Source organism: Elgaria multicarinata, chromosome 1, assembly GCF_023053635.1.
Source record: "Elgaria multicarinata webbii isolate HBS135686 ecotype San Diego chromosome 1, rElgMul1.1.pri, whole genome shotgun sequence".
Lineage (NCBI taxonomy): Eukaryota > Metazoa > Chordata > Lepidosauria > Squamata > Anguidae > Elgaria > Elgaria multicarinata.
In genome coordinates, this window is record NC_086171.1 from 40,915,719 (window position 1) to 40,933,995 (window position 18,277).

The 18,277-nt window shown below is 45.8% G+C and overlaps 1 protein-coding gene across 2 annotated transcripts in view; it reads left to right on the forward strand.

The window, feature by feature from the left end:
- The window catches only part of PLCD1 (phospholipase C delta 1), an 80,513-nt gene that overhangs the window by 40,142 nt on the left and 22,094 nt on the right, over positions 1–18,277 (forward strand). For both annotated transcript variants that reach the window (XM_063126564.1, XM_063126555.1), the window contains exons 3-8: positions 6,929–7,157; positions 10,800–10,929; positions 12,281–12,512; positions 13,952–14,153; positions 16,078–16,222; positions 17,977–18,126. In XM_063126564.1, coding sequence (XP_062982634.1) covers positions 6,929–7,157; positions 10,800–10,929; positions 12,281–12,512; positions 13,952–14,153; positions 16,078–16,222; positions 17,977–18,126 — 1,088 coding nt within the window. The remainder of the gene's footprint in view (positions 1–6,928; positions 7,158–10,799; positions 10,930–12,280; positions 12,513–13,951; positions 14,154–16,077; positions 16,223–17,976; positions 18,127–18,277) is intronic.

Below are 18,277 nucleotides of genomic sequence, written 5' to 3' on the forward strand. Positions count from 1 at the left end.
CAGTGCTATCCCAGCAGCCTCTGCGAGTTGTGCCACCTGTAGCAGAGCAGTCAGCTTGGTTTTGGCCACTCTTGCCCGGAAACTCTGTAGCCAGCTGAGAGAGTCAACTCAAACCTGCAAAATAGTCCACAGAGCCCGACAGACAACACACTAACTAATGGTTGTGCGGATAGTCAACTCTGCAGAGCTGAGTTATTTTGAAGAAATAGTCAACCGTGGGGTGGTTTTTGCCCGACAGACAATGCAATAACCAATCATTGACTATGGCTGTTCTTACACCTGCCTTTCCCCCTGGGATCGTCCTGGGATCATCCTTGTGCATCCAAATGACACACAGGGGATCCCAGGAGTAGGCAGGGATGATCCCTCCATTTTCCTGGGATAATCCTTGGGTGTAGAAAGGGCCTATGTAACCAATGGTTGACTGCTTAAACCACTATTGACTATTGTGTTGTCTGAACGCAGCCAGAGAGTACTCAGGGATCTTCCTCCAAGTGCCTACTCCGAGGGACATTCAGAGAAGTCAGCAAAGGAGAGGCCTTCTCAGTGGTAGCCTCTTGATTATGGAACATCTTCCTCCAATGAGATTTGCCTGGCACCATCCCTCCAGGTTAAGACTCTTCCTCCCAACCACTTGACTGTGAATAAGGTTTTTAATGGGTCCTCTGATTTGTATTTATTTTTAAAAGATGTTTTATATTATACATAAATAGTTTTACATCATGTTATTCTATTATGTTTTTAGGGGGTTAATCTTTGTAAACCACCCAAAAAGCTTTGGCTTTTGCGTGTTATAGAAATGTAATAAATGAAATTACTGAAATGAAATGAGAGGGGAAGAGAAAGAGAAAGAAAATAGATACTGGGGAACACAGAGAACCTGGCACAGTAAGGATCTGTTAAATGGTTACAATTAGCCCATTTCTGTGTACTTTGTATATTGCTATATTGTTATTTTCTATTGTATTGGTTTGTCACTCGCAATATTTTTGTGCAGTTATATGCTCTTTAGCATTTATTTTTTGGTTCTTTTTCAACTGATGCCCCATTTTTATTTTCTGCTAAATTTTCAGCCATCAGAAATACCTCCTCTGGTGCCTCTGTGGAGACTACTTATCTTCACTGACAGATTGTCACTATTGTGGTGGTGGTGGGGATTTTCCTTTGTGGGAACGTTAAGGGAAAAAAAGCTCTTATCTAGTTTGCTTCCTGATTTCTGCTCCCCTCCGTTCCCAGGAGAAGACCGAAAGAGATTAATCTGGGCACTAGATAACAGGTCCGGGATTTTAACTACCAGGACGCCATCCGAGTGGCGGAGTTCACAGACGTCTGAAAGAAAAACACAGAAATGCTTGTATGGGGGAGCCAACATCGTACCGATTAAAACAATGCTAGTGGCCATTTTAGTCTCGATTGAGCATTGTTATCAGCATTACCTGACCCATTAATAAGGGGATTTAGTGTGGTCTAGCAGTTAAGTACCTCTGTTCAGATCACAGTAGTGGAGCTGGAAAAGCATTTAAAGTTCCTAAGGACTAGAATCAATTCTGTTTTGAGAGAGCAGGCTGTGCAGGACTGTAAATTAATCCAAGCGATATAGTCCTTGGGCCTGTCTTCACAGTGTCCCTTGGTCGCTCCTTCCCCCTGAAACCCTGCGGTATCGCTTCTGCGAGATGGGGGTGAGAAATCCCGACGTCTGCAGGGAGCGTGGGGTTCTCAGGCCATCAGGTACTGGAGCCGCCCCCCCCCCCCCAGATTGACTACAGAGTGAAGTCACATCGTGGAAGGGTCACGGTAACCTCACTTTGAAGAAAAAAGTGGGGGTAAGTCCCCAGCTTTTAAAAGTGCAGCTTTGGGGCAAAGCGCCATGGTGACTGCGAATCGGCGTCTGCATTGTATAACCGACGCAGCGCCAATTCTCAACCACCACGGAGCTTTGAAGTGGTATAGACAGCCCCCCTATTTAAGGCTTCCATTTTTTAAAAAAAGCAGCTGTTGACTTCACCTCAGGAATGCTAGCCTAGACTTGCGACAGCATCATTTATTTATTTATGCTCCGAATACCTAAGCCACCATTGCTACTGTCGTAATAACAGCATAAAGTAGGAACCAAAGTGTTCCATGAGTTGTTGCACCAAGGGAAGCTGATCTTGAGCGCACTCTTCCAGCAGCCGCTTGGTTACTATGTAGGGGTTGCATTGGCAAGAGGGAAGAGTGTTTTATAGCCAGATCTCCTGGTGTGTTTAGGTGAGTTTTGACAGAGGGCTCCTAGACCCACCAATCAGAAGGCATCGTGCAGAGATTCCCACCTTTTTCTTTCTTAACGATTTTTTCTGTGAAGAAAAGGAATTGTGGAGAAAAATGAAGGATTGTGCGTTGAAGACAGTGTCATCGGGACACAGGGGGAAAAAATTCCAGGAATGACACAGGGTGGTGGCATTGTAAAAGCCTCATATGGCATCACCCTAACAACATCAGAAGAGCCCTGCTGGATCAAACCCAGGGTCCATCTAGTCCAGCATTCTGTTCACACAGTGGCTGACCAGCTGTTGACAGGAAGCCCACATGCAGGATATGAGTGCAACAGCACCCTCCCACCCATGTTCCCCAGCAACTGATGCACACAGGCTTACTGCCTTGGATACTGGAGGTAGCACATAGCCATCAGGACTAGTAGCCGTTGAGAGCCTTCTCCTCCACGAATTTGTCCAATCCCCTTTTAAAGCCATCCTAATTGCTACCCAACACTCCATCTTGTGGTAGTGAGTTCCGTAGTTTAACTATGCACTTCACACGGTGCTTAAGCTTGCAGGAAGTTACAGAGACTCAAAGCATGATTTACTAGTCCCTTTTGGTTCCATGCTATGCCACTCTGGTAATATCAGAACATCAAGATCATAAATTTCTTATCCCATGTGATCTTTATGTTGTAAAGTTACTGATGAGAAATAACCACGTAGTTCCCATTACATGGGGATAAGGCTGCAGTCTTTAGATGTTCCTCTTAGCAAAACCAATAAAAAAAGGGAGGGGGGAATAGGCAGAATTCTGTCTTTCCCTCCTTAAAGGATTATCTGCGATAAGGAAAAATGATAGAAGAATCAGTGGTAAAATGGGAGGGTTAGAAATGGAAAAAGTTTTATATTCACTGTTGTTCCCCGCCTCGATCCAAGTGGAGAGGTGGGTAAGAGATGATGATGATGATGACGACAACAACATCTGGACCCCCCATAACATTGCATGAATGAAGCCGGGTAATTGCACAATAAACGCCTCATCTGGAAGCACCCTTTGATCCTGAACATATGCTGTGTTTAATTCTATGAGATGTGGGGCGCTTTGCCCATTGAAAATTTCCTCGGCAGAAAGGATGCAGGAATTAACTTGTAACCTTTGTGTTTACAACACTTGTGTATTTTACTATCTCTACGCATGGCAAAATAGCATGTATGTGAAACTGTCACAGCTCACAATCTATGCCCAGGGGCTTTGCTAATTCTTATAGGAAAGTGTTTTCCGTGTAGAAATATTGCATTTTGCCCAGGCAAATGTATTTAAGAGAGCAGCACAGGAGTCATTTTTACATCAGTGCTTTTGGACACGTTTCCAACAAATATTTGCTGATGGAGACATGTTGTGCCAGGCTCAAGTGATCTGTGAATCTCTTTTCCGGGTTCGTTTGACCACTGGCATTTATCAAACCTGCTAAATCCTGTCCAGCAAAGAGCTTTCCCGTTTAAAATGAAGCGACTGCATTTTCCCTGCCACGACAATGTCCACAAGCTAATCCCACTGCCAGATCAAATTCGGAAGAAAAACCTCAATTGCTGGAGGAAGTATACACTTATAACGTTGGGAGAATTGCTGGATATAAACACATGATGATGATGTTGGTGTGTTGGCTGGCTTCTTGTTTGGGAAGTCGGTGAGCTTGCTTGCTCCTCAGCGGGTCACTGGTTCTGGCTCTTTCCGTCTGTAAAGTGAGGGGTATGTGATGCGATTTAAAGCACAAAAGGGGTGCTCAGATGAAGACAGGGAACCCTCTTCTCTGCATCTCTCCCTGCAAGCCTTAATTCAGCTGCTTTACTTCCAGCTGGACTAATTCCAACCTTGTGGTGGGGGATTGACCTTGGAGGATGAATTGGGAATGTGGATAAAAAGTGCAGACGGGAAATGTATTCAGCGCCTCTGCCTGCTTGGAACTTTTGCATTAAATCCTAAACCTCAACATCTAAGGTCCTCCTCCGGGTGCCTACTCTGAGGGAAGCTCAGAGGATGGCAACAAGGGAGAGGGCCTTTTCAGTGGTGGCCCCCCAATTATGGAATGATCTCCCCAATGAGGCTCGCCTGGCGCCAACATTGTTATCTTTTCGGTGCCAGGTCAAGACTTTTCTCTCTTCTCCCAGGCAGTTAACAACATATGTTGAGTTCTTTTTAACTGACCCCAGAATAGCTGTTTTAAATGGATATTGTTGTTTGCATGCTTTTGATGGTTTTAAATTGTTGTGTCTAACTTTTTGCAAACCGCCCAGAGAGCTTCAGCTATGGGGTGGTATAGAAATGTAATAAATAAATAAATAAACCAGTGGTCCGCAGTTTCGGGCCCTCTTTATGTTTTGGCCTGCAATTCCCATGGTCCCACACCATTGGCTATTCTGTCTAGGGCTGATGGGAGTTGTAGGCCAAAATATCTGGAGGAGCACAATTATTATTATTATTATTTATTTATATAGCACCATCAATGTACATGGTGCTGTACAGATTACACAGTAAATAGCAAGACCCTGCCACATAGGCTTACAATCTAATAAAGTTGTAGTAAACAATAAGGAGGGAAAGAGAATGCAAACAGGCACAGGGAAGTGTAAACAGGCACCGGGTAGGGTGAGGCTAACAGTATAGAGTCAGAACAAGTTGCCTGCCTCTCTCCTAACCTTTACCCCCAGTTGATACAGGATTGGTATACCCATGTGTAAAGTCATGAATCTTCTGCTACACTTGTGATTCAGTCCTCAGTACATAGCAACTCCTTATAATCTCAGATTTGATGATAGTTAGCATGAGAGAGAGAGAGAGAGGCCAGGATGGAACTTCCACCAGTTCTAGAAATTGAATTTCAAATCTGGGTTGTCTTTGCTGCTTATCGTGTAGCTTTTTGTGGCTCGCTGTCTAACCCACCTCATAGTAGAAAAATGGCATTTAAAAATGAAGTTAACAATAACTGCATTTTTGGAGAAGAGAAGATTGAGGGGAGACATGATAGCACTCTTCAAATACTTGAAAGGTTGCCGCACAGAGGAGGGCCAGGATCTCTTCTCGATCCTCCCAGAGTGCAGGACACGGAATAACGGGCTCAAGTGACAGGAAGCCAGATTCCGGTTGGACATAAGGAAAAACTTTCTGACTGTTAGAGCAGTACGACAATGGAACCAGTTACCTAGGGAGTTTGTGGACTCTCCCACACTAGAGGCATTCAAGAGGCAACTGGACAACCATCTGCAAGGGATGCTTTAGGGTGGATTCCTGCATTGAGTGGGAGGTTGGACTCAATGGCCCTGTAGGTCCCTTCCAACTCTACTATTCTATGATTCTATGAACACCCTCAATCAATACTGCTACTGGTAGTATGCTGTTACCATGGGTGGCTTTTGATGGTACATGTGGAATTCCAGCCTCAAAGGAGACCTTCCGCACCTCGTCCTATGGCGCAATGTTTAGAGAGAAGAGAAAAGTCCTGGAGGACTTTTCTCTCACACACAACATACTGTACATAGGGTTGAGTCTTTAACCTGCTGTTCAAGTTGAGTTGGCATTGCTTTGCCCTTAGATGTTAGCATGAAAGCACAGCGTTTCAATCCAGGAAGATTAGAGGAAGTCCAGCATCAGTGATTTCTCCCACCAACAATTTGTAGTCCTTCACACAAGATAAAGTGGCTCACAAATCCTGAACTTGAAGGGTCCGGATAGCATTTACGGTTGCCTGTGGAGAAGCGATAATTTGTGGTTTGTGCCATCTCGCTATGCGTATCTCAGGATTCATTGTAGGCTAGTGGTTTAGTTAGATAGCATTATGTCTTATCTGCTTTCTGCAGCGTTCTGTACAAGCCCTGCTGTGATTTTATATTGTTAGATCAGGGTGTGTGAAGTACTTCTCCACACAGTGCATAGTTAAACTATGGAATTTGCCACCACAGGATGTGGCGAGCACTGCCAATTTAGATGACTTTAAAAGGCGTTTAGACCAATTATGGAGGATAAGGCTACTTTAATGGCTACTAGTTGTGAAGGCTATATGCCAGGGATGTACAGGATTGGGTAAAATCCACTCTGTCTGTGTTTCGTTGATCATTAGGCACCTTTCATTCTGTTATCCACCCGTCGATGGAATTGGATTGTTTTCAGTTTCCGCATTTGCACAAGTTCAAATTTGCGCAAATTTGCGTGTATGAAAATGCACACATTCCCCCGCCCCCAACGCACAAATTCCTCCCAAAATGTGCATTTTCACACTTTAGCCTCTGAGGAAAATGCACATTTTTGGTTAGGTGTGGAAGGATAGCTTCTTTAGAGTTCCGACTAGTTCTGAGTGGATTCTGGCCATTGCATTTGGATTCTCCCTGGTTTTCTTTTAGCTTATAAGGGTGTTGTTGTTGTTGGTATTGAATTTTACTTCTATGTAGAAAGCTTCTTCAGAGAATGCGTCTGATCCATCCCTATGCAGAGGAGACTGGGAACTCCTGGGGTGGAAAGTGGCTGATCTTTCTCAGAGGCTGGGGGAAATGGTTTGTACAGGTGCTCAGGGAACACATTTTGGGAAAACACTGGAAGAGAGCATGGGAATAGGATTTAGGAATAACCGTGGCAAAGTGCAGATAAGGCTGGCTTGCCCGCGCACCCCTGATAACAAGTATCCTGTTTGTTCTCACAGTCTCCATAGAGGATATCCAGGACGTGAGGGCAGGCCACAAGACAGAAGGGATGGAAAAATACGCCAGGGATGTACCTGAATATCGCTGCTTTTCTATCATCTTCAAAGACCAGAGGAAAAACCTGGACCTCATTGCTGGCTCTGAAGTTGATTGCAATCACTGGGTTGCAGGCCTGGGGAAGGTCATCGACAAGAGCAACTCAATGAGCCAAAGACAGAAACTAAAACAGTATCCTTTTGTTTCATTTCAGAAGAGGAATTGGCTCAGGGGGCTTGTTTTTAATTTAAGTTTTATTCCACCTTTCCTCCAAATTGCTCAGGACTATGTAAATAGTCTCCCCACCCCAACCCGACATGCACATTTTTTCCTTGCAACGTCCCTGGGAAGTAGGTCAGCCTGAGATAATACGCTAGGCCTGACTGAGGTCAGCCAGTGAGCTTCATGGCCAAATGGAGATTTGTTTGCCACTCTCAACCATTACAATAACCGCCTTGTGAGGTAAGCATTGGGGACAGGGAGCTGGCCCAGACAAGCGCTCGACAACCTGCACTTTCTGGGGCCTCCAGAAAGTGTGCAATTCCCCCGGTGCGGCACTAGTGTGGCCAGGGGGATTGTGTGCTTTGCTTTCCCCTACCCCACGCCAATCCTGGCCTTAAAGGCCCTCTTAATACCTTGGATTAAGAGGGTCTTTAAAGCCATGATTGATGGTGGTGAGGATTGCTAATGGTGAATGGTTTGCCGGGAGAATTGTGCATTTTTTGGAGGCCCCAGAAAGTGCACTTTTCCTTTCCCCTTCTGCGCAAGTTGTGGCCTTAAAGTCCCTCTTAATCCAAGGTTTTAAAAGAGCCTTTAAGACCCCCATCAGTGCAGCATGATGGGAGGACAGAGGGAGAAACACAACTTCCCCAAGCTGGGGAAACTGCATACTTTCTCCCACTGTGTTAATGGTCACATGGGTACCTTTATACTAGGGTGACCCTATGAAAAGGAGGACGGGGCTCCTGTTTCTTCAACAGCTGTATAGAAAAGGGAATTTCAGCAGGTGTCCTCTGTATGCATGCAGCACCTGGTGAAATTCCCTCTTCATCACAACCGTTAAAGCTTCAGGAGCCCTGTCCTCCTTTCCATATGGACGCCCTACTTATACTGCTCCTGGAAACTGCTCCACAGGACAAACTACAAATTACACAATAAACGCTCTTTTGAAAAAGGACAAAAAAGTGTGCTTAAACTGGCCGCTTTCGTTCTGAAGAGAAATCAGCTGCAGTTTTTATTGGAAAACTGGTGCAGGCCCTCGATCTGGAGTGGGAACCTGTTCTGTACCGAAACTCCACACTCTCTTTTTCTTATAAATAAAACTAGCAGGTTTAAATGTTTGTGCTTTTTTTATAGTGTGTTTATTGTAAAGTGCAGATTGGCACTTAGCTCCAATGTGCAGGAGAAAAGGGAAGCAGAGCACCTCCCACAAGACACCAGACTCCTCAAACAGAGGCTTTCTCCAACCTTCTGGCCAAAGAAAATCTAAATTTAGAAGTCTAAGCTTTAACGGAAATGGTTATCATCTACAATCACCAGTGGCCATATTGGCTGGGGATTGTTGTAGTCCAAAACATCTGGAGGGTACGAGGTTGGGGAAGGTTACTCTAAAGAGAAAGGCCTGGAAACTCCACAGTCTCTCGCTGCATGTCAACATCAGTCTTGCTAAATTGGTGCTCCAAGCAGGACGGAGGGACCCTTCCTTAACAGTTCCCAAAGGAAAAATGTGCCCAATTTTAGCTATGGTTAAGGGGTGAAAAGCGACAAAGTCTGTTTGAGGGAGCATAGGGCCTGTTCCGAAGACACCTTAAACCACAGCTTTAACCACGGTGAATAGGGCTTTTTGCTTTTTTCACCATGGTGAAAGCCATGGTTTAAGGCATCTTCTGAACACAGCCCAGTGAACCACTGTGGTTAAAGCCATGGTTTAAGGCAGCCTTCCTCAACCTGGGGCGCTCCAGATGTGTTGGACTACAACTCCCAGAATGCCCCAGCCAGCTCTGGGGCATTCTGGGAGATGCAGTCCAACACATCTGGAGCGCCCCAGGTTGAGGAAGGCTGGTTTAAGGTGTCTTCAGAACAGGGCCAATATCAGCTTCTACTCTTGGCTTCCAATCTGAGACTTTTTGTTGCTGTTGTTGTTAAAAACGCAAGAGTTTAAATGAGGTTTGCCACCATTTCAGTTCAAGCTTGGATTTCTAAATTTAGATTTTGTTTTTGTTTTTTTGGCCAGATGTGTGGCTTTGGGGTTAAATCCAGTTGAAACCGTTTGAAAGCCATAATATTTTAAGCTGCAGCTCAACTGAGATCACTCATTCTGGCTGTGCTTAGCATAAAACAAAGGTTGTCCCCCCCTGAGATTACAATTACTAGCATTATAATTAGGTTGGTATGTTAATATTTTGTTATGCTTGCATTGAGATGGGTGAACTATTTTAAATCTGGAGCAAAGGCTGATTCATAACACTTTGTTGGGGTTTTCATTTTTTTTAAAAAGGTTGTCTTAAAATGACTTGACTTTTCTCCCCCTGTGAGTTAACGAACGTGTTGAGTTTGTCTTGCAAAATGTGTCACATGTATTGTCATCAACCTTCAAAATGTGGGTGGAACCAGGGTGTGTTGAATATCTTGATCTCAACCTGTGTTGGGAGTGTTTGCAAGTCTTGTTTGGCAATGCTGCAATCATAGACTATGGGGTCCTTCAGATGAGCATTTTAAAGCAGGCTTTTGACTGGCCACTCACTGATCTTTGCGGGCCATTTTAACGATGCTGTGGTCCTCGTATGCGTCTCCTGCACCTTCTGCCATTTTTTCCGTTATAAAATAAACTTCATTAAATGCGACTCTTCTGAGCTTTAACGTTATTTGTCACGATTTCCTGCCGTGTGCAGGAGAGGTTTCACTATAAAACACCCACTAGAGGGTGCTGTCTCACTAAACTGAATGGGCCACGTGGTCAATTCTCTTTTTCTCTGTCATTTGGGTTATAATATCCATGGACCTTGGAAATGGACTTTGGAAGGATCTGAATCCTCAAAGGTGATATATAAATGATCAATTGCAGCTCATTGCAGAAACGAAAGAGATGCAGCTTCTGAACCAACCGTAACAGAACACGATTTCCACCCCGTCTGAAGGAGCTCTGTGTTAACTTTGTTTGACTTGACTGCTCAAACATGCCTGTGATCATCAGCGTAAAAAGTTTATTTATTTATTTGTTTAAATAATTTATATATCACCTTTGAGGGTTCAGATCCAAAGTCTATTTCCAAGGTCCACTGATATTGTAACCCAAATGACAGAGGGCAAATTCAGAAGAACATCTGTGATAGAGACAGAGATGAACAAATCCTGGGGTGTCTTTATATTAAGGGGAAATCACATTTGCTTACATGGGACATTTGTGCTTCTTGCTTTCTGGCATGATTGTTATGGGCTGCATTACACAGGCAGAGAGGGGTGCCAGATGGCTGGAATTGAATACTTCCCCTCTTAAGTGTGCTCCTTTCACTTCCATTGAGACAGTGCCATCTAGTGGCTGAAGATCCCGCTTTTTTCAGGATAAGTCATTCTTTTTATGCGGAATTTTTAAGGAATACTGCAGGAAATGGCCTGGTCATTCACAATGTCATGTAAAAGACCCGCAAACTTTCATGAGTGGCCAATCACGAGCGTTCAATAAATTGCTCCTTTTGAGGAGCCCAGGGTCTCATTAGAAATCTGTTTTGAAGTTGACCCACACGCTCACCTCCTAGAATTTTCTAGAAGCTTAGGCCAAAATGTTGGGAGTGGCGTCCCTTTCTGATGCAGGCTCCTTAATGATCGATTAAACAGCTGGATTCACGCCTGTTTGCGGAAGGCAGATAAGAATAAAGACAACAAGATGAGCTTTAAGGAGCTCAAGAATTTCCTGAAAGAAGTCAACATCCAAGTCGACGACAGCTATGCCAGGCAGATCTTTGTGGTAAGGATGATTCTATTTGTTCGCTTCTTAGTTTTACGTCTGCAGTCCTGTACTGAAATGGGCAGCCGAGCCCTGGAGCTTCCCTTGACCCTCTCAATCATCGCTCCTCCCTCTGCAGTACCCCTGATTGACACTGCTGCTTTGTTGCCACTGTTAACACTGAGCTCTCCCTGCGAGCTCCATTGGGATTACTGTTCCAGCACTGGGAATAGCGAATAGCTTTGGAACAGACAGACGTGAGCCAAAATGCCACCCTTAGGAACATAGGAAGCTGCCTTTATGCTGAGCCAGAACCTTGGTCCATCAAACCCAGTATTGTCAACACTGACTGGCAGCAGGGACTGTCTGGGGTTTCTTTCCTTGCCCTATCTGGAGATGCCACTGAGCGTAGAACCCCACTCTTTCAGTTCACCACCCAGTTGGGGAGGGAATTGGAGGGGTGTTCGCCATGTGAGTTATTCAGCCTCCACAAACCACTGGCTGCCAATTAGTTACTGGGCGAAGTATAAAGTGTTGGTTACTATCTTTACATGGTTCGGGTCCAGGTTACCTGCAGGATCGCCTTCCCCCATACAATCTGCCCCACACACTCAGGTCCTCTGGGGAGAAAACTAGGCTGACAACCGTTACCCAGAGGACCTTCTCTTCTGCCACTCCCAGACTGTGGAATGGCCTGCCGGGAGAGATTCGCCAACTCAACAGTCTTTCTGAATTTAAGAAAAGCTATAAAGATGGATCTCTTCTGGCAGGCCTACCCAGTCGAATTTTAAAACGTCTTAAAATGTTTAAAACGTTTTTTATGTTTTTAATCAGTTTTATGTATTTTATATTTTTTGCATTCAATGTTGTTCCCCGCCTCGATCCAGAGGGAGAGGCAGGTAAGAAATAACAACAACAACAACAACAACTATTATTATTCACTATTAGTTGGAGGGACATTCTGGGTTGGACCGAGGTCTAATCCAGCCACTGCAGTCCTGCAGTGGGCTTTTGATTCATTTTGTATGAGGAAGGGAAGACGGTGCTGTCTTCACCACTGCTGTGCTAAGGCCTCCTGTCCTGGAACTGTCATGAAACAGTTTGGGTCAGGGCCAAAACCCCCAAAATTGCACTCCCTATTTCCAAACCTCTCCGAAATAATTCCACCCTGATTCTTCGGCAAAGTGTGGTTCAGTCCTACAACAGGAAATGGCATCACAGCTCCTCGTCGAGAGCCGCTAATCAGGGACTCGCCGTTATGCAGCAAAGTTGACCATCTCTAGTGATCTATCTGTTTTCCATCATCTAGCCCTGGCTGAGGTTGCATCCAATAAAGAAAGAGGGTGTTTACCTCTTTTCTGTACGTTCACAGAAATGTGACACATCCAAAACAGACACCTTGGAAGACGATGAGATAGAGGAGTTCTATAAGATCCTGACCGAGCGAAAAGAGATCGACCGGATCTTCTCCAAACACTCCGACGGCGAAGAGACCATGTCTCTGGACAATCTGGCGAGGTTCCTCCGAGAAGAACAGCACGAGGAGGACACTGGACCCGAACTGGCACTCGCTCTGATTGAGAAATATGAGCCCAATGAAACTGGTAGGTTTGTAACCCTTGAACTAATTGATCAATTGGCACTGGGCCTGTTCAGACGATACACAAAGCCATGGCTAGGCCGCTAACCTTTTTGCAGCAAATGGTTAGTGAGCGTGTTTAACTATGGTTGCATAGCCACTATGGTTAGGAATGGTTCACATGACATGTTAAGTCATGGTTCACACGACACATTAAGCCATCATTTTGCTATGAGCTTTTCTACAAGAGGTTGTTAATCCGTTGTATCTACTTTGGGTTTCGTCGCAGAATTGAGGTTTCAGCCCTACACGAACAACATTTCCTTTTCTGCTGTTCTGCTATATAACCTCTAGGTGGCACTGAGGTATGGTGAAATAACACCACTGCACAAGTGGGAAAAATCATTTTCTTTTGCTTTTTAAAATAACACCGCATTTTCCCTGCTCTAAAAAAACCCTAGCTGAAAGTCCTGTTTTAAAACAGAAGCAAAACTGGAGGTTCATGATATTGTCTAAAGAGCCATAAGTAACAGTGAGTAGAGAATGACAAGTGCACAGTAAATGCATTGTGTAGAAAAGCTCTTCGCCTGGGCTAGAGAGGCAGATATTATTCTAGGGATAAGATCTGAACATTCAGTGATGTTACCTGTACAAGAGGCTGTCTTCATGGTACTGAGTTGGCGCCACGTCCCCCTCAAACCCCGTGGTTTCCCTTACCCAGGGTGGCATTGGGTAATCCTGACACCATGGAGAGAGTGTGAGGTTTCCGGCAGTCATCCAAGTATCGGAGCCATCCCCTTCCCTTCCTGGTGTAAGGCGATCAATCGCCAGTCGCCTTTCACTAGGACTGCCCCCCAGATTGGCTCCAGAGCAAGATCAGGCAGCGGAAGAGCCGTACTGACCTCACTCCCACCAAAAAAGTCAGGGTAAGTCCCCGACTTTTTCAAAGTGCAGCTTCATAAAATCAAAGAATAGTAGAGTTGGAAGGGGCCTATAAGGCCACTGAATCCAACCCCTTGCAGGAAAGCCCTGCGGTGGCTGCGAAGTTGCAGCTGTGTCATGTATCTGGGGGGCTTTGGCTACGTATCCGCAGCCCCCAAGTGGTATGAGCATACCCTGTGTTTTATTTTTACCCTTGAAATGGAATCCAAGGTGGATCCAAGGGAGTGTTAAAGCATTTCCCTTGCTGCCCTGTAAGCAGCCCGTGACCTTGAGTCCTGAAGTAGCTTTTTGGGGAGTGGAGCATAGCTGGCAGGAAGAAGCTTGTGAACCCTGATGCGAACTCAAATCATATCTTAATTGGATCCGCTATCCTTCTTGTAAATGGAACATGTTGTCTCTTTCACAGCTTCCGGCCAGAGCCGACCTGCCCTGTTTTCAACTTTGCATTCCTTCTTTTCTCTACATGCTACCTAAATAGCAATCATTGTGTTTCTTCCCCACCCTTTTTCCCCCCCCTCCCAGTCAAAAGCGAAAAGGCCATGACTAAAGACGGCTTCCAGATGTATCTGATGTCTCCCGACGGGAACATATTCAATAGAGCCCACACCCAAGTGTACCAGGATATGACGCAGCCACTCAGTCACTATTACATTTCGTCTTCGCACAACACCTACCTCATGGAGGACCAGCTAACAGGGCCCAGCAGTACAGAGGCCTACATCAGGTACAGTGCAAAGCCTCCACTCCTGGGGTGGGTTCCCAATAAGGTTCCCAATGCGCGAAGGGGGGAAAAACATGGCCTGCTTATTGCCCCCTTTCTGGCTTGGGCCCAGAAGAAGCCAATAAGGCTTTTATAAATCTTTTTTATATTAGGACGGTTTTTTTTAACACTAGCCCCGCCCTTTTTACATTAGCCCCACCCTTTTTACATTAGCCCCACCCTTTTTACACCAGCCCCACCCCTTTTACACTAGCCCCACCTCTTTTGACTCTAAAACCACCCCCCACTGCAATGCGGCCCCTGAGGACTTCTCCAAAATAGAACACGGCTCTTGGACTTAGAGGTTGAAGACCCTGGCTTAGATCAAGCACATAGAGGGGGAAGTAGGACTAGGCCAACCATCCCACCCCTGACATCCATGCGCCTGCTGGCTCTACCCTGCAACCTCTGTGCATTTGTTGTGCAACATCTGCAAGGGCAGCCTATGTGCTTGCATAGGCTGTCTCCTGTGCATTCAGGAACCCTGGGCAACCAGGGTCCCCAATGGAATGGTGAGCCTACACAGGCCTAAACTTATGTTGAGAGCACCACATCAGGGAAGGATCTGGGTGTGGTCATTGACAGCCATCTAAACATGAGTCAGCAGTGCGAGATAGCTGCTAGAAGGGCTAACGCAGTCCTGGGCTGCATTAGAAGAAGCGTTGTATCAAAGATGCGTGAAGTCCTTCTTCCTCTCTACTCGGCACTAGGGAGACCACACCTGGAGTATGGTGTACAATTCTGGACATCACATTTCCAGAAGGACATCGGCAGGTTAGGACAGGTTCAGAGGAGGGCAGCAAAGATGATACAGGGACTTGAGGACACGCCCTGTGAGGACAGCCTGAAGGAACTTGGGATGTTCAGTCTGGAGAAAATAAGATGGAGGGGAGACATGTTAGCAGTGTTCAGGTACCTAAAAGGTTGCCACAGGGGAGATGGTCAAGAACTATTTTCCATGGCCACAGAAATTAGGGTATAAGTTACAGCTACCTAGATTCCGATTAAATATAAGGTAGAACTTTCTGAGGGTAAGATCTGTACAAAAGTGGAACAGTCTACCTAGGGAGGTTGTGGGTTCTCCGTCTCTGGAGGCTTTAAGAAGAGGCTGGACAGCCACCTCTCATGGGTAGTTGAATGGGTTTTCCTGCACATTGCAGAGGGTTGGACGAGATGATCCATATGGACCCTTCCAACTCAGCAATTCTGCGATTTTATGATAATGCGCGTTGGCATCCCTCCCCGATGTTCCATTGAATGTGTCAAGGTCAGGAGATGGGGCTGCCAGACGGGCTGCCGTCAGAGGTGGTTCGAGCAGTAGGTCTCTCGCAACCAGGGCTGGCATCAAGGGTGAGCGTGGTGGGGCCCCTGCCAAGGGCCCCCACCCTAGCCCACTCACAAGGGCTCCCTGGAGTTGCTCCTCCTCTTCACCATGGCAACCTCATTGCCTCTCCCTCTGCCTAGACCAGCCTTCCTCAACCTGGGGCGCTCCGGATGTGTTGGACTGCATCTCCCAGAATGCCCCAGCTGGGGCATTCTGGGAGCTGCAGTCCAACACATCCGGAGCGCCCCAGGTTGAGGAAGGCTGGCCTAGACAATGATGGTGATGGGAGTCCACTTGTTCTTGTGAAGGTGACGTGAAAAGCTTAATGCCTTCATAAACATGTTAGTCTTCAAGGTGTTTTTTGTGGGGGGTTATACACAGAGCAGGGCAGTGTAGAACACACAGGAGCTCCTGACAGGAAGGGAAAAAAAGATCCCGAAAAAAATATTTTGCTTGCTCTGCATTTCCCCACCCCCCCGAACTCCTCTCTCTTCAGCCATTTCTGGAGACGTCCCCCGGAAGAAGGACAAACCTTTGAAACAGGCTTTGATGTTTTCTTTGCAGAGCGCTGACCAAAGGCTGCCGGTGTGTGGAACTGGATTGCTGGGACGGGCCGAATTCGGAGCCGATCATTTACCACGGCTACACATTCACCTCCAAGATCCTCTTCTGCGACGTTATAAAAGCCATCAAGAACTACGCTTTCAAAGTAAGGGCAGCCGCCTCCCCCAAAACCTAGGAATATGCTTCCATTTTCATGTATTTACCTATCTAAAATGAAGAGGAGGAGACAACAGAGAGAGCAGACAGCTCCTTTTAGCTGTTTGAATTGGCTTTTTGGCTCTCTACTCTTGAGTTCTCTGCCTCCTGAGCTCTTACAAGGCGTCGCCCATATGTTTTCCAGCTCATTTTTGCAGTCATGAGGATTAGGACAATGTTTAAAACAGTATAGGCTTAGCTGCAGAACACACGATTAGAGCATTCGCATGGAGCATTATTGGGTTGTATCATGTCAGATGAAGGATTCTATTTTGGAATATCCCCCCGACCCCAAAATTAAATAAAATAAAATAAAAATCACTCCCCGCTTCATAGAAAAGTAGGGTGTCAGGGAGAAAGTAAGGCTAACAACCTTCTCTCTGACATGCAGCCTGTGTATTTGGAGGGCGTTTTTGTGATCTCCCAGCAGCAGTATAAAAAGGCCCAGCCCATAATAATCTGTACCATGTCACTGCTCTGAACTTGTTTTGGTTGGAGATTATTATTATTACTGTGGTTATTATTATTATCTCTTTCTTGCTCATGGCGGTTTTTCTAGACGGACATGACAGGCTTCGCCAAGTCATGCTGTCTTTTATAGATTCAGGAATTTCCTGACAATTGAGCCTGTTTTAATTATGACTGCTTTCTTGATGTTGGTGTTTATTACATTTATATACCTCCCTGTAGCCAAAGCTCTCTGGGCGGTTTACAAAGATTAAAACAAAGATGTAGGTCGTCGGTGTTGAAACCATAAACATTCCACGCTTGAGAAAAACCAAAATTCTTTGCCAGCCATTCCATGACCTCTATAAATTAGGCAAAGTGGAAAAATGCACGTTTTCTCTTATTTTGAAACAACAACAACAAAATGTTCTGTCCATGGTGCCACTTCATAGAATCATAGAATCATAGAATAGCAGAGTTGGAAGGGGCCTACAAGGCCATCGAGTCCAACCCCCTGCTCAATGCAGGAATCCACCCTAAAGCCTCCCTGACAGATTGTTGTCCAGCTGCCTCTTGAAGGCCTCTGGTGTGGGAGAGCCCACCACCTCCCTAGGTAACTGATTCCATTGTTGTACTGCTCTAACAGTCAGGAAGTTTTTCCTGATGTCCAGCCAGAATCTGGCTTCCTTTAACTTGAGCCTGTTATTTTGTGTTCTGCATTCTGGGAGGATCGAGAAGAGATCCTGGCCCTCCTCTGTGTGACAACCTTTTAAGTATTTGAAGAGTGCTCTCATGTCTCCCCTCAATCTTCTCTTCTCCAGGCTAAACATGCCCAGTTCTTTCAGTCTCTCTTCATAGGGCTTTGTTTCCAGGCCCCTCATCATCCTGGTTGCCCTCCTCTGAACACGCTCCAGCTTGTCTGCGTCCTTCTTGAATTGTGGAGCCCAGAACTGGATGCAATACTCTAGATGAGTCCTAACCAGGGCCGAATAGAGAAGAACCAGTACCTCCCGTGATTTGGAAGCTATACTTCTATTAATGCAGCCCAAAATAGCATTGGCCTTTCTTACAGCCATATCACACTGTTGGCTCATATTCAGCTTGCGATCTACAACATCTTACTTGATCTTACTTCTCGGAAAGGAGGAACCCAGAGCAGAACATTCCCGGAAGAGCTCAAGGATTGAGGCAGCTCATACAGGAGGGGACGGAGCAGAGGCGCACGTGGCATTGAACGTTGCTCTTTTCCTCTTTCAGACCTCGCCGTTTCCTGTCATCATATCCCTGGAGAACCACTGTAGCCTTGAGCAGCAGAAAACGATGGCACATCACATGCACACCATCTTTGAAGATATGCTCTTGGTGGCACCGATCGATTCAAAGATGAGTAGCCTCCCGTCACCGGAGGTGAGTTTAGCAACTTTTTAGTGACGCTTAACTTGCCCTGGCTACTCTCTGGCTTAGCACCCTAAAGTTGTGTAGCATAGCAATTCCCAAACTGATTCCTGGAGGGCAGCGGCGGATTAAAGGGCAGATGGACACTGTAATGGGTTGTCAT